Source organism: Carcharodon carcharias, chromosome 13 (genome assembly GCF_017639515.1).
Source record: "Carcharodon carcharias isolate sCarCar2 chromosome 13, sCarCar2.pri, whole genome shotgun sequence".
NCBI lineage: Eukaryota > Metazoa > Chordata > Chondrichthyes > Lamniformes > Lamnidae > Carcharodon > Carcharodon carcharias.
The window spans coordinates 9924802-9941649 of NC_054479.1; the positions used below are offsets into that span (position 1 = coordinate 9924802).

General features: G+C 41.7%; 1 protein-coding gene across 6 annotated transcripts in view; it reads right to left on the reverse strand.

Moving 5' to 3' along the window:
* tango2 (transport and golgi organization 2 homolog (Drosophila)) overlaps positions 1-16848 on the reverse strand; it is a 186074-nt gene that overhangs the window by 61124 nt on the left and 108102 nt on the right. For all 6 annotated transcript variants that reach the window (XM_041203176.1, XM_041203172.1, XM_041203177.1 and 3 more), the window contains one exon: positions 10435-10523. In XM_041203176.1, coding sequence (XP_041059110.1) covers positions 10435-10523 — 89 coding nt within the window. The remainder of the gene's footprint in view (positions 1-10434; positions 10524-16848) is intronic.

Here is a 16848-nt window from a genome sequence, read left to right on the forward strand (position 1 = left end):
GTCGGGGGTGCTGAGCAGGAGCGGACGCACAGCCAATTGGTGCCTACGATTGGCTGCGCACCACCATTTTACATGGGCGGGCCAATTAAGGCCCTCCCAGTGTGACTCTCACCCGAAAACACTGAGCACTCCCTGTGTGGGCAGGGGAAGGAGGCTGAGTCGGGACCTGCGCTCTTGTGCGCATGCACATGAAAGAGCGCAGAAATCTCCAAGACACAGAGCTGCCTCAGGGAGATTAGTTTGGTTTTGAAAAATTTTAATTTAGAAAAAAAATAATTTTTTAAGACATGACCCCTGATGTGACAGTGTCACATGAGCTGGGACATGTCAATGAATTTTATTAAAAATTTTTATTAAGCTTTGAAAATCTTCATGATACCTTATCCCACTCGTGGATGAGGTTTCATGATGAATGCGAAGGCTGCCTGGGTTCTTTGCCTGGCGCCCCCCCAACCTTAAGGTTGGACAGGCAGCTCAGATAAGTACTTTAATTAGTTTTTAAATGGTTTTAATAGGCCTTTGACAGTTCGGCCGGCATGCAGCTAACTCCACTGCGCGCCCGCCGAACTTAAGAGCTGAATGATACGTAGTGACGTCGGGACACATGCCTGATGTCACCATGTGTCATTTTATGTATTTCTATGCATTTTATGACTCTGGCTCATGTGTTTCCTTGTAAAATAGTTTAGAATTGATTTTTACTGTTCAGTCCCTTTGCTGCACAAGAACAAACTGAAACAGTCAGATCCTGGAACGAGCTGCATCCATCATACTTAGAAATGACCTTAAACTTGAGGAAGTTTGATCAATACATGTTTTGGAAAACTGAACATAACTTGTATTCATGCAAAATGATTTCCACATTATTTCCTTCTTATTTTTTCAGTTGCCGAATAAAGATCAATATCTTCAATTCTTCAATAAACATTTAAGTAAGTAGAATATTGCTAGCAAACCTGCCTCTGAATCCAAATATTTTGATAGAGATAGCAGGGAATTGTGAATATGAACCTGTTACTTGACTTTCACTGCTTTATACTTGGATACTAGCATGATTCAAGGACATACAACTTCCTTGTGATCTAGAGTGGATTGCCATGTCTTTTGCACAGGTGCTTTTTCAATCCCAACAAGGCAGACCGAGCAATGAAGCCAGATTTGATTCATTAAGCCACCTTATATCAGAGTAGGGTGAACATACATAACAGCTGTCATATTACAACTTGCCTTTGTGTAAAATACAAATAAGAGGACACCTTGCTACCCAGTGAGTCACCTTATAGGACTTGATCCAAGATGGCTTTTAACTGTCCTTCAGCATTTCTATCCTCTTCACCTCAAGGAGAGACCTCACAACTTTCTCTTCAACAAAAGTGAGCACCTAGCTATTCTCACATTTCAAAAAATCTCCTTAACCTGTTGTTCAAATTTGTGAGATGCCTTTTCTTTCCACAGTAACTTGAGGTAGACCAGGCACTTTACAAGTCCAAAGGCGACAACCTTTGGTCCATTTGCAAGATTGCACGATACAAGGTGAACAACGATGCGATTCGGATAGCCACTGTCCTGCAATAATGTTTTGAGGCACTCTAAACTCAGCCCCATCGACCCTGCAAAGTTCTCCTTACTAACATCGGGGCTTCAGCCAAAATTGTCAAGCAATTGTCATGAAATCATACTTTATAGACAATTTTCAGGGCACCACCATCACCAGCCCTGGGTGTGCCCTGTCCCACCAACAGGACAGACTCACCAGAGGACTATCAACATCCTGGGGCTTACTATAAACTGAAGTGGACCAGTCATACTGTGGCCAAAAGAACAGGTCAGAGGCTGGCAATTCTGCAGAGAGAGACTCATTTCCTGACTCCCCAAAACCTGTCCATCATCTACAAGGTACAAATCAGGAGTATGATGGAATACTCTCCGCATTACTTTCCTGGTTGAGTGCAGCTCCAACAACACTCAAGAAGCTCAACACCATCCAGGACAAAACAGCCTACCTGATTGGCACTCCATTCACCTCTTCCAACATCCACTCCCTCCACTACTGATGCACAATGGCAGCAGTGTGTACCATCTACAAGGTGCATGGTCCAGCAACTCACCAAGGCTCCTTTGACAGCACCTTCAAAACCCACGACCTCTATGACTGAGAAGGACTAGGGCAGCAGATGCAAGGGAACATCACCACCTGCAAACTCCCCCCAAGTCACACACCAACCTGACTTATGTCAGGAAGATATAATAATATTCGTAATGTTATTGGAATCTATTGTAGAGTAATTATGCGGACTGTCTGTCTGTGTGTGTACGCGTCTTAACTGAATTAAAGGCAGCTGGTCTGAAGGCTTTGATGTAGCACAAGATAAGCTAGTTTTGAAATATTAAGTAGGTAAACATAGGTATAATGGGAACATTTGCATTTTTAAATGAACCAGACTAGATTGATTTCAAAGGAGGGGTGAAATGTTTCACCCAGCCAGAAGAGGTTAAGAAACGGTGTTTATTTTTCCCCAAAGATTACTGCCAAAATTGGTACTATGAGATATTTTATTATTAGAAAGATAAAGTCCAAAGACATAGTGAAACTATGGGAAATTGCATTCACAGGGGAAAATATGCATAAAGGAGCGAAGACTGTGTGTAAGGGTAGCATTTCTAAGAGCTAAAACAAGTGTGAAAAAGCTTCCAGCATCTACACCTCAAGCTACTGTCTACAAAGAACTGAAGTTAAGAAAACTCACTGAGTTGAATTGTTCAGAATATCATGTTTCTTTGCCTGGGTCTTTTAAAATCTATGTTGCCTTAACGAAAGTGTAACTGGGAATTAGATTAAATAGGAGATTGAGAAGTTGTCACAGTAGTAATTTGTAGATCTATGTGTGTACTTAAAATCATTTCTTCTATTAATAAAGGTTTAATTTAATTTTGTAAGAAACCTATAAGGCTCGGTGATCTTATTACTACTGAATTCAATGCACACATCTTGAAATTTATACAAATTGCAAAACAGCTGTGGCAGTTATTTCAAGTTTCCCTTTGGGATTTCAGCAGTTCAGCATTTACCATCAGTTGTGCCATAACACTTGAAACTATATCGCCATTCCTTCATTGTCACTGGTAGGCATTGGTGGTGAAACCATTAGTTAATTTCTCAATTAGCACGTCAAGAAAAAGGAACGTGTTAGACTGCTCCATTTCAAATGTGAATTGCAGTGCCACTGGTAAGGCCAGGATTTATTAACCTCCCTCATTTCCCTTAACTGAGTGGCTTGCTAGCTTATTTCAGAGGGCAGTTAAGAATCAACAACATTGTTGTTGGTCTGGAGTCACATATAGGCCAGATCAAGTAAAGATGGCAAGTTTTCCTTCCCTAAAGAACGAGTAAACCAGGTGGATTTTTATGACGATCCAGTAATTGCCTGGTTATCATCACTGATATGAGCTTTTTATTCCAGATTTATTGATTAACTGGAATTAAATTTCCCAACTGCAAGGGCGGGAATTTGAACTTGTGTTTCCAGGTCATTAGTCCAGGCCTCGGGATTACTGGGCCAGTAACATAACCACTATGTTAATGTTCTCTTATTGCAAATGAAGCAAGCAACATCACTAAGAATTAACTCAATTATTTTAAGTGACAAAAAAATAACTTTTCCCCTCCCTAATTTGATAGTTCTTTCTTTCAATTCTTATTTAGCAGAGTTTTGCTAATGTCATATCTCCCACCCTTAACTAACTGTTGGATTAGTGACCTACTTGCAGACTTTATCCTAATTGAGCAGGATGATAGGAAGTACTGAAGATTGCCATGGGTTGGTTTGGCCTTTAGCTTCTGCTCCCTCTGGGAAACACCACGTTTCCTTTCCCCCTCTTATTCCAGTGAGTCAGCTGCAGCAATCCATTAAATCATGAAGTATTCAACAGCAAAACCACAAGGTACTACAGACAATTTTAAAATTGAAAAAAATATTCAATTTATCGTCCAGACTTAAAACTGATATTACAGATTGGCTGTGTGGGAAAGAAATTTGCTGTTTTTAATTCCAATTTGTGTAAATCCCATATAAAACATGTCACCTGCTTAAATTCACAGAAATTAGATACTTTCACCCCGGAGCAATTAGATAGTGCTAGTTGATAATAAGACATGCTGTGATTCCAAATGTACCCTGGACCTTAGGGAAGCTAGCAAACCCATAAAACTTTATGTCCTTATCTCGCTGCAGTCTTAACATGACGCCCGAGGGAATAAATTTGCCAACGCTCCTGTAAAGTTAATTTCTGATCTGATGAACATGTGCCTGGACTGCAGCCTGGCTAAAAGTTCAATGATTACTTTGGCTACCTTGCCATATACATCGAGTGTGCTCGTCACCTGCATTGCGACAGAGAAAACAATGGGGCAAGTACAGATCGTCATGCAGTAGGTGACTGAGCTGTCCTATTGTATCTTCTATGAAGCATACACTTCTTACACAGGTAGCCTGAAGTAAGGTCCTTATATAAACTGCTGTGCCTGTATATTCTCTGGGATTGTAATACCTGGTGGCTGCATCATCCTGTCATTCTAAAATGTGCCCACCCTCCTTTGCTCCTTCCTGTGACCCTACTCCTCTGTGTTAGTGGCCTCTAAGGTTATACCCATACTGCTCAAGAGAAACCTTCACCACTGGTTAGTATTGTGAAGTCAAAAAACTACTGGGTGGTCTGACCTTGTCAGAAGGAAGCAATCTCACACCACACAGGTTGTGTGAAGAACCTGGTGCAGAGATTGGCATGCAGGATCCATAATTTTTCCATGCCTTGCCAGGAAAATTTGTCTTCATAACTTAGACCTTTTCTCAGCATTGTGAACTAGATCAACTATTGTCCACTGTTGCAAAATACAACAATCCAAATGTTTCCTCACACTGTTGTGCACTGTCAGGAAGATATAATAATTCTCATAGGCCAGAATTTTTAGCTCGGCGGGTGGGCGCATGCCCGGCCCAACCGAGTATGAAATGACGCCCAATGGCGTTGGCTGAGCATGCCAGCCTAGTCGCGCAATAGTTCGGTTGGTGGGTGCACATCAGAGCTGGCAGCACGCCTGCCAATAATTGAAAGGCCCACAAGGCCATTAAGTTATCAATTGTCGTTAACTTTTCACTCCCCATCCAACCTAACAGTTAGCGGGCAGGCGAAAAGGCCAAGCAGCCTTTGCATTTTTTTGGAAACCTCATCCACGGGCGGGGTGACGTTTCCAAAAGATAAATACAAACAAAATAAAAACTTTATTTTTTTAATTAAAAACATGTCCCTACTCATGTCACAGAGTCACATGAGGGGACATGTTTCATTACATTTTTCTATGCTTCATTAATTTTTTTTCAATATCTTCATCTCCCTGAGGCAGCTCTGTGCTTCAGGGAGATTATTCAGCACTCTCTGGTGTGCACGCACAAAGTTTGCGCTCGGCCCCCTCACTCTCCTCTCCCCGCCTGCACAGGCAGCTCGCATATCATGCTGGGCGGCCTTAATTGACCTGCCAGTGTGAAATTTCAGTGCGCTGTCAATTGAGGGCAGCAGTGGGCTTCCCGACCACCCTCGCTGATCCCAAACACCAAGGACAAAATTCTGCCTATAACATTATTGGAATTTATTGCAAAGTTAAATAAAAGTGGGGTCTGTGTCTATGTGTGCGTGCGTGCGTGCGTGATTGAATTAAAGGCAGCTGGTCTGAAGGCTTTGATGTAAGAAAAGACAAGCTAGGTTTGAAATGTTAAGTAGGTAAACGTCAGTGTAAATGGATAATTTGCATTTTTAAATAAACCAGACTAGATTGATTTCAAAAGGGGGGTGGGGGGGGTAAAAATGTTTCACCTAGCCAGGTGAAGTTCAGAAACAGTGTGTTTATTTTTCCCAAAGATCACTGTGTAAAATTAGTACTATGAGAGATTTTTATTATTAGAAAGGTAAAGTCCAAAGACATAATGAAACAATGGGAATTTGCATTCAAAAGGGAAAAAGGGTCTTTTAAAATCTGTGTGTTTTACTGTTGCTTTAATGGAAATGTAACTGGGAGTCATATTAAGTAGGGGATTTAGAAGTTATTAGAGTAATAATTTGAAGACATATGTATGTGCTTAAAAATCATTTTTCTTGTTAATAAACGTTTAATCAAGTTTTGTAAAAGCCTATAAGACTTGGTGGTCATATTACTACTGAATTCAAAGCCTGTATCACAAGACATACAAATTACAAACTTAGTTGTGGTAGTTGTTTCAAGTTTCCCTCTGGGATTTGAACAACTCAGCATTTACTATCGGCTGTGCCATAACACGCACCGAAATGAAAACTAACTGGATACACAACATTTCTTGGCAGTATGTTGTATTTAGCACTCCTTGTACCAAAAAGTAATCATTGGGAGATTTACCTTTACACTGTAAAGTATGCATGCTTATTCTTCAGTTTTTTTACGTTTTTATCTCTCCCTAAGAAGTTGAATAGACAGGAATCCAACCAGGATGACCTGAACTACTGTAAGAAAATGGCTGCCATTTTATCCTATCCCTTGTCCATTTATCACCTCTCCTGCTGTCCAGCCAATACCTTGATGAGAGAGGGAGGTAAAGAAGAACACATCCTCCCAGATTCAGCTGGAACATGAGGAACAACTTCCTCCTGCCCCCCCGCCCCACATTTTATCACCTCCTCTCCTGAAGGTGCAGGTACATTTAAGATTATGATTTCACAGGTGCTAGACATCCTGCAGTACCTCACTCAGGGCCATTATTCACATTGACAGCACAAGGCCAGGTTACAACTTTTAAGATCACAGTCAAGCCTCAATCCTGTCCTCGACTGACACCTAGCATATTTTCCTTTTCCCACAAATCTCGTGATAACAAGTAGGAGTAAGATCCCTGGCCGAAGTTCCTCCCACTCCCTCTCCCAATCACCCCAAAGCCCCAGAAACCACGTTTGCTGACCTTAAGTGTACACCCGCAACCGTTATTTTGACAGATACCTCAGCACACAACAGCAAAATAACCTGGGACCTATTGGTGTTTGTGATTGAGAGACATTTCTTTAGTCACTAGGTCATCTGGTGACTTTAGAAATGATGATGGAAACATGTTTTTACGATACCAATAAAGAACGCTCATTTCGTATATGACTGGATTTCAAAAAGATCTATATTCATGCACTTGCTTCTTTGTCCATGTGTGTCCATTTCCCATGGTTGACATTCCCACTTACAAAATTCAACTGAAAAAGGGAGTTTGTGAGTACATGTGATTGCAACTATTTCCTCACATGGAGTGTAAACATTAACATGGACAGACTGGGCTGTATAGCCTGGCTCCAAGTTGTACATATCTATGCAAAGTAGAAAAAAAAGGGAATGAGGTTGTGGGAGAGTATTACATCAAGAAAGCTGTTCAGAATTCTGTTTAGTCTGCGATTTAGTTTTCTCAAAATGTTAAAAGGAAAACAATTGTATTGGGCAAGTTTGATAATGATCAATATCTGTAATTAATCTGTAAGCAGAATGTTTTTTTATAATGTTAAGCAACTGGGCAGTGTTGACATGATAGAGCAAACATTGCTGGTTAGCTGAGGATTATCATGGAATAGAATCCTAGAATGGTTATAGTGCAGGAAGAAGCCATTTTCCCCATCGAGTTTATGGGCAGAACATTGCCGTTGACGTGTGGGGGTGGGCCTGACATGCTGATGCGTGATGGCGTTGCGCATGCGTCCCGATGTCATTTCGATATTTCGTTTGGTGGGCACTCACTGGCTGAATGGTCAAAGACCCATTAAGGCCTTGAAAAAAGTAATTAAACTTGTTAACAATGCTGCCTGTCCAACCTTAAGGTTGGCAGGCAGGCAAAGAGCCCAAGTGGCCTTCGCATTTTTCAGGAAACCTCATCCACAGGCAGGGTGAGGTTTACTGAAGGCTTTATAAAATAATTAAATAAATTTTCCAAAGTTCACAAACATGCCCCACTGTCACATGAGGGGACATGTTTAAATAAATTTTTACTTTATTTATTAAAACCTTTTATAATCCATTCAATTTCCCTGAGGCAGCTCTGCGCCTTAGGGAGATTACTGCACTCATTCGCATGCATGCGCAAAAGAGCGCAGGCCCTGACTCTCCCTCCTCCCCCCACCTGTACAGGTGGCGCTGAGCGCTACTGGCTGCGCATTACGTTGGGCAGGCCTTAATTGGCCCGCCCGCGTAAAATGGCAGTGCGCAGCCGATTGCGGGCAGCGATCAGCTCCGCGCTCGCCCCCACCCAGTCTGCCCGCCATAGGAAAAAAATCTCTCCCTGTCACCCTCTGCAAGAGCAGTTTAGCTGGTCCCAATCCCTTCCCTTTAGCCCTGACAATGTTTTTTTTTCCCTTTTTCTACATCACTACTTTTTTTTTTTTACAGTATGTATTCACATGGTTCAATAATGCCAACCAAACTGTCCCTCTGAGAAATCTGACGGGAATTCATTCTCATCCATCACCAGTAAGTAGACCTAGTAAACCCTGAAGCACCTGGTGTCATTGGTTAAGAGTAAAATCTCAGCGGTATTTGGAAGAGAAAATCACAAACATTTTAGTTGGTGGTAGATAGAGAGGGGAAGGAAAGAAGTCATCCGAAAACCTTGTCTTTCACTATTTCTCATAATGCCTATACAGGGGTGACCAACCAGCATATTCTTGAGATCTGAAACATTGGCCAACACGTTTTAACTTCTTCTACTTTGCTCCGGCTTGTAGCTCAGCTGTTGAGAAGCCAAGTGACTTGTTCCCAATGTCTTGGGATGTTTGAATATGCTAAAGCCACTATTTGATGGCAAGTTGTTGTTGTTGGAGTCCTTCAGTTACCTATTAGGACACATAACGTATTGCTCAGGCAGGACATCCCAGTTAGGACTTATAGGACCCTGCAGAAAGGCACCACAGCCTCTGGAGTAGTTCAGGTCAGAAGCTGAACAGAATGGTGAACTCTGGAATCGCCAGACAAAAAAAGAGACCAAGGTCCATCTTGTTTGTTCTGTTCCAAGTTGATAATGGAAGATGTTCACCAATTGTAACAATCGACCTCTTCAACAGTCTACAACACCCCCAGGTGAGGTGACGGAAATGCTCAATTGTTGGGGAACATAGGTCCAAAACAACTTATTCCTCCTAGTCATACTACATTTGGCCTACATCATGACTTGAATGACTCGAGGGCCATTTAAATCTGCAACCTTCCAATTCGGTGGTATTGCATATTAGTGGCTCCAAGTGTAGTACATATGCGGCACCGTGATCATACAATTTGCAGCCAATTGCCTATTGAATACAATAAAGCTGACTGTTTTTTTTAAAAACCAGTGTTGATAGACTTCAAGTGATTTTTGTCATGAAGCTACTAATGTATATAATGTTATTGGAAATTATTTTTTTTAATAGAGGTTTAGTCTGTGAGTGTGTGTGTGTTAATTAGATTAAAGCCAGTTAGTCTGGCTGCTTTGGTGTATAGTAGATTTGAGATGTGAACAGAGGTAGCCGTACATGGGCATTTTGTTGAATAGAGCATTCAAGAAGGGGAGTGAAATCTTGCACCTAGCTAGGAGACACCAATCAATGTTTATATTATGAATAAAATTGGTACTATGTTAGAAGAGGTGGAGTTCAAAGGGCCTGGTGATACAATGAAAATTTACATTCAAAGAGAAGTGCTGGGTATAACCTGAGGGGAGTTTATTTGTGCAGAGCAGAGGCATGTAACATCAAATCAGCTGTAAATCTACAAGTGTCTGCAAAGGAACCAAATTGAAATGAACCTCATTTTGAATTCACAATGACTCAAATGACTCTTTTGAGGGCCATTTAAATCTGCAACCTTCCAATTCGGTGGCATTGCATATTAGTGGCTCCAGGTGAAGGACATATGTGGCACCATGACCATACAATTAAGGTGAAAATGCTTTGTCTGGTGTCTGGTTAAGTCTGTTGGTTATTGTTGCCTTAGTGGAGACTAATTTGGGAATTTGTTAAAAGTTATGATATTAGTAATTTGTAGCCATGTGTATATGTTTCATTTGTTGTAAATTAATAAAAGTCTCATTTAGTTTGTTATAACAACCTCTCAAGAAATGATGGTCTTTTCCTGAATCTAGAGCCGCATCTCAAACATACCAATTGAAAATATAGGTTATGACAGTTGTTTAAAGTTTCCCTCTGGGATTTTAAATAACAGTCTTTACCAACTGCTGTGTCATAACATTGTCTTTATTTAAATGTGCCCACAAGGCCAAGAATAATTTACTTATGATTTGCTTTAAAAGGTAATACACAAAAAGTAAAACACACACACTAGTTAAGATGGATCATGTTTGTCCTATTCAAGCTGTTTTAGAGGATTGCAATTCAGCTAAGTCACATCCTTACCACTCAGAATGTCACTGTTGTTTTCCCAGAAATCTGCAGGCTTCGATGGTCTAGAATAGTATTCATCCCGGTTTGCTGCTAGGATAAACCTGCCAAAAAAAAGTAAAACATGTACATATATTGGAGGAAACTTCTGTTTGGCAATATAATCTGAACAATCAGTCAAAGTGTAAATTGGGGAAATCAGCTTTAGTTTCTCAATAACTTTGTAACTAATATTAGTGGAGAGAGCAAAATAAACCCTATTTTTTTAACAAACGTAGGTATGACATCGTAATTACACTTCAAGCATATGAGACAACTTATTTTTTGAAATTACTCCTTTCTTAAATAATTCTAAAGATTCTGAAATTCAGAAGTCTCCCCACATGCTTCACGTTGTGCAACAACTATTGTTCTGAGTAAATGAAACAGCTATTCTGCACACAAGATGGTACAAGCAAGGACTTGGTAGTATAAACTAGTGATCCAGATGCCCAGACTATTGCTCCGGAGACATGAGTTCAAATCCCACCAATGCAGCTGGGGAAATTTAAATTCAATTAATTAATAAATCTGGAATAAAATGCTAGTCTCATTAATAATGAGAATGAAACCCCTGGATTGTGGCAAAAACCCATCTAGCTCACCTTCAGGGGAGGAAGTCTACCATCCTTACCCTGTCTGGCCTACGTGTGAATCAGATCCACAGCAAGCAATGTGCTTGACTATGAAGTGGCCTAGCTAGCCATTCAGTTGTATCAACCCAACACACAACAGGCATTTTGGGTGTACCTACACTACATGTACTACACAGTTCAAGAAGTCAGCTCACTTTTTCAAGGGCAATTAGGGATGGGCAATAAATTCTGGCAGTCACGCCCACAATCCAAAAATAAAACTAAAATTGGGTGCGTTTTCTGCCAATGCAGTTAATGCGCAGCTGTACCACTTCACTCCATGAAGCGATGTATACCAGAACTCTACTCATTTCCCCCAACCTCAGTGTGATATTTATCTTTGACATTTAGTTCCCTTTTTTTTTTAAAAAATGATTTTGAAACCAGAAAAAGGGCTGTTTTATTCTGGACAAAATACAATACCTATTTTCACCTAAGTAATTTCCTTTAGCTTCATCTATAGCATACACTCATTTCAAACAAGCATGTACAGAGAGGCTGGAGACTTCAAACTCCACGAAACCCAAAAAATCTGCACCCATTTCTAAACAAATTCAATGAGGATACTAAATTTATACATCACGTTTTATCTAACCTCAAATTCTGAGTGGCAATTTAAGTTTGTGCATTTCCAATGACAGCAAGATTCAACTTTAGGTTTCCTGTGCATGTGTGGAAAAGTGCATATGCGCAGATAAGTGTCAGTGGCCATCTTGAGCTGGCAAGAGACAGTGTTAAAAATAACAATGAGTAGACTGTCCAGTCTCGCCAAGGGATAGGGATATGGACGGGGCCCAGGATGAATTCCTGGTGGTCACTGAATGGGTGGGAAGAGAAGCCATTGTTGCAGAAGTTCAGATTATGATCAAACAGTTAAGAGAGGATGAAGCTGGATCATGGAGGAGAGGTTTTGGAGAGATGGTTTGGTCGGTTTGTATTGAAGGTTGCAGAGAGGTTGAGAAGGAGGATGACAGATAATCCACCACAGAAGCTCAAAAACGTAAACACAAAATCACTGAAGGACATACGTTACTGAACATTACAACATTAAATCTGTAACATTAAATCAATTTGGGGCTTTCTAATGGTTAACAGGTACAATGCATCCTCTATAAATAAAAATCTAAATTTAAGCCTGCAGGTGAGTCCATAGCAAGTGCAATGACAGAAAAAAAATTCAAATCCACCACTAATCAATGACTGTAAACGTGATGTGAATTGAACATTGCAGACACTGAAACTCCCAATTTACAACTTTAACTGCTATTTCATTGAATTCATCACTGCTAGAATTCCCAATTGAATTTGTCCCAAAGAATGAAAGGCAAACGTCCTCACTAAATTTGCTGAAGGTCATACAGCCTGATACTGTATGGGAATAGAGCTCAACTGCAATATACCTTTTGTAGTATGGTGGTAAGTTATTCCATATAAATGTGGGGAGAATGTTCAATGTACAGGTCATACACTTGTTTTGTATGTGCCATATAATTAGATAGAAATAGGAAAATCAGGAGACAGAGTTGAAAGGGTTAAAATTCAATCCCAGAACTGGGATGTGGGTGTGAAGCAGCTCAAATAGATGTGACTGCAATTTTTCTGCTCATCTAGCATCCTCAGCGTAATGAGCTTCAAGCATGATTTAATTATGTCTGAAGTCCACAGCACAAAAAAAGAGACTTCTCAAGCTCAGCAGAACTGGCAATTGTGGAATCTCATCCAGAGAGAGCACAAAGGATAAGGGAGGCCATAGAGGAAATTGAAAGTCAAGTTGATCAAGTAAAGGAAGCAGTTGTTTGATGTAGTGATCCAAAGTGCTCTGCTGAGATCAGCCTGACCTAGATTTGCTTAATGCTATATTGACATTGTGCAGAAAACCATTAAATGATGGACTTGGCCATCTTATTACCTGTACACAAAAAGATACTTTTTAAAAAAAAGAAACTGAAGTGAAAAGTATTTTGATAAAGGAAAATTCCAGAATAAAAGTCCTATAATGACTTTTTATCTTTAATAATTGTGAAAAAATAGCCTTGCATTTCAACCACAATCAACTCCTAATACTTTCTATCGCACATTGCCGCTTTGCTGCAAGTTGAAACACAAAAATATTTTTATTTTTAAAAAACTAAAGATGAATGATGCTTGTTACATCAATCTTAAAAGACTCACATGAAGGACACTGATTTAAATAACTTGCATTTGTAAATTTCCTTTGACATAATAAAATGGCTCCAGGTGCTTCATAGGAGTGATTCTCAAACAAAGTTTCACACGGAGACACACACAGAGATCAGAGCACAAGCTGGTCAAAAGCTTTAGTCTAGGAGGTAGGTTTTTTAAGCAGCATCTTAAAAAGGTGTAGAGAATGATGGAGAGGCAGAGAGTTTAAAGGGCTTTGAAGAAATGTCACAGAGACTTGAAACATTGTCTCTCCATGTTCTTCCTACCAAAATGCCATTAACTCACTCTTCTCCTCATTGAACTTGATCTGCAACCTATCTGTCCACTCCACCAACTTGTCTGTGTCCTTTTGAAGTTCTACACTGCCCTCCTCACAATGCTGTCAAGTTTCGTATCATTTGCAAACTTTGAAATTGCCCCCTGTACACCAAGATTGAGGTCATTAACATTTGTCAGGAAAAGCAAGGGCTCCAATACTGACCTGTGGGGGAACTCCACTACAAACTTTCCTCCAGCCTGAAATATATCCATTGACCATCACCCTCTGTTTCCTATCACCCAACTAATTTTGTATCCATGTTGTTGCTGTCCCTTTTATTCCATGAGCTATAACTTTTCTCACAAGTCTGTGTGGCATTGTATTGAATGCCTTTTGAAAGTCAAGCCACATCAACAGCACTACCCTCATCAACCCTTTGTTAGCTTTTCAAAAAATTCAAGCAAGTTGGTTAACACAATTTCCCCTTTCGAACTCCATACTGGCTCTTAACTAATCAACCCACAATTGTCCACGTGACTACTAATTCTATTCCGAATAATTGTTTCTAGAAGTTTCCCCACCACTGAAGTTAAACTGACAGGTTTGTAATTGCTGGGCTTAATCTTACAACTGTTTTTGAACAAGGGCATAATATTTGCAATTCTCCAGTCCTCTGGCACCTTTCCTGAGTCTAGGGAGGACTGGAAGATTATGGCCAGTACCCCAGCAATTTCCACTCTCTCACTTCCTTCAACATCCTTGGATGCATCTCATCCAGTCCCAATGCCTTGCCAACCTTATGTACTGATAGTTTATCCAACACTTCCTCCTTATCAATTTTGAACCCTTATAGCGACAGTTTCCTCCTCTGTCACCATGGCCTGGGTAGCATCTGGTTCCTTGGTAATGACAGATGCAAAGTAATCATTTAACACCTCCGCCATGTCCCCTGCCTCCATGTATAAATCCCCTTTTTGATCCCTAAACAGCCCTACTTCTCCTTTTACCACCCTCTTATTATTTTTGTGTTGATAGAAGATTTTTGAGATTCCCCTTTATGATAGCTGCAAGTCTTTTCTCATAATACCTCTTTGCTTCTTCACCTCTCTCTGAACCTTCAGTATTCAGATTGATTCTCAATTGTTTTTCGACCTAACACCTGTCATAAGCAGACTTTTTCTTTATCTTAATTTTTATCTCCTTTTATCATTCAGGGAGCTCTGGATTTGTTTGCCCTACCTTTCCCTTTTGAGGGAATATACCTTGACTGTACCCGAACCATTTCTTCTTTGAAGGTAGCCCACTGTTCAGCTACAGTTTTTCTTGCCAACCCTTGGTTCCAGTCTATCCGGCCCAGCTCCATTCTTGTCCTATTGAAGTCGGCTCTCCCCTAGTTAACTATTGGATTGCACATTATCCTTTTCACATCATCCTAAACCTTATCATATAATGATCACTGTCTCCTAAATGATCCCCCCATTGATATTTGATCTACTTGGCCAATCTCATTTCCAAGAAACAGGTCCAACTGCATCCTTTCTTACTGGACTAGACACATACTGCTGTAGAAAATTCTCCTGAACACAATCTAGGAACCCTTGACCCTCTCTGCCCTTTACACTACCACTGTCCCAATCTACATTTGAAACACAAACAGATCAGCCATGATCTTAGTGAGTGGCACAGCAGGCCCGAGGGGCCGAATGGCCTACTTCTGCTCCTATTTCATATGTTTGTTATGAGCTGAGAGCACAGCATGCAGACCAGTGGCTGAAACTGCTGCCAATCAGTCAAGTGGAGTGGGCTGGAGGTGGGTGGGGTTTCGGACAGCCATGAAGTGCACTACACACTGGTCATCCAAGTGGTGGCCAGTACTTCTGGCATGCGTGAAGGGACCTTGAGCCTTAACCAAGAGAAGCATATGCTAACCCACGTGTCTCTTCGATCCTGCAGGAGGAGAACATCCAGATCATGAAGCCTGGTGATCCAGCAGTATGTTTCATGGCTTAAAGGGAGCAGGGGAGGAGAATGTGATGGAGGAGGAGGAGCACCCTCAAGATGACAGTGTGGCAAAGCCTCCTGAGCATGCAGCTGAAGATCCTCAGCAGATCCGTCGCATGTACGTCCCTTGCTAGACCCAGGGTCTATAGACGGCACTTGTTCTTCCAGCAGATGGCTGAGAACCAGTCACAGAAGGCGGCACATGTCTTAGAAACCAGTTGGTCACTAATGCCACCTGCTGCAGGATTTGGCACCACGGGGACATGGAGGGTATCCGCTGCCAGCAACTGTGAAAGTGGCTGCAGCACTCAATTTTTAACACCTGGGGCTCCTTCCAGGGCTCCACAGGTGACCTGTGCGGGATCTTTCAAGCCTCCACCCACAAGTGCATCCAGGAGGTCATGGACACCACTTTCGCAAAGGCACAGAACTTTACATTTCGACTGGGATCAGGCAAACCAGAAACAAGAGTGATGGGATTTGTGGCATTCTGTGGTTTTCCATAGGTGCGGGGTGGCATTGCCGGCACTACATGGCGCTTAGATCTCAGTGGCAACAGCAGCCAACTACGTCAACTGCAAGGGCTTCCATTCAGGGAACATTCAACTGGTCTGTGACCCCAACAAACACATCCTACAGGTGATCCACCAGGGTGCATCCACAACTCTTACATCCTTCGCAGGTCTCAGATCCCTGACATCTTCCAGGGTCAACAGAGGCTGCAGGGTTGGCTCCTTGGCGACAAGGGCTACCCACAGAGGACTTGACTTGATGACGCCTGTGCGGTAGCTTTAGACTGCAGCAGAGAGGCAGTGAACGAAGCTCATGCCACAACTCGGACTTTGATGGAGCAGACAATACGCATATTGAAAATGAGTTTCCGGTGCCTCGACAGGTCTGGTGGAGCACTGCAAGAGAGACGCGGCGGGGGGATGTTCTGCATCATTGTGGCTTGTTGCGCGCTACACAACCTGGCACTGCAACGGGGGGAGGATATGGCTGAGGTGGAGATAGAAGCGCTGCATGTCTCCTTTGATGAGGATGACATCAAAGGAGATGAGGGTGACGAGATCCTCGAAGGCGAGGATGCCGGTAATAAGCCTATCACACTGGCCAGATGAGGCAGGCGCGCTCATGAGTCCCTAATAGCCACAAGATTCGTGGAAGATGACGACGAGATGCAGTGAAACCAGTCCTGACATCCTCACCTGCATCTATGAATGTTTGACTCCTGTGTGGCTGATGGCAGTGCACATATTCTCAATACACAGGCTCATGTCATGGAGATGCAGCGGAGGCCCAAATAGTCAC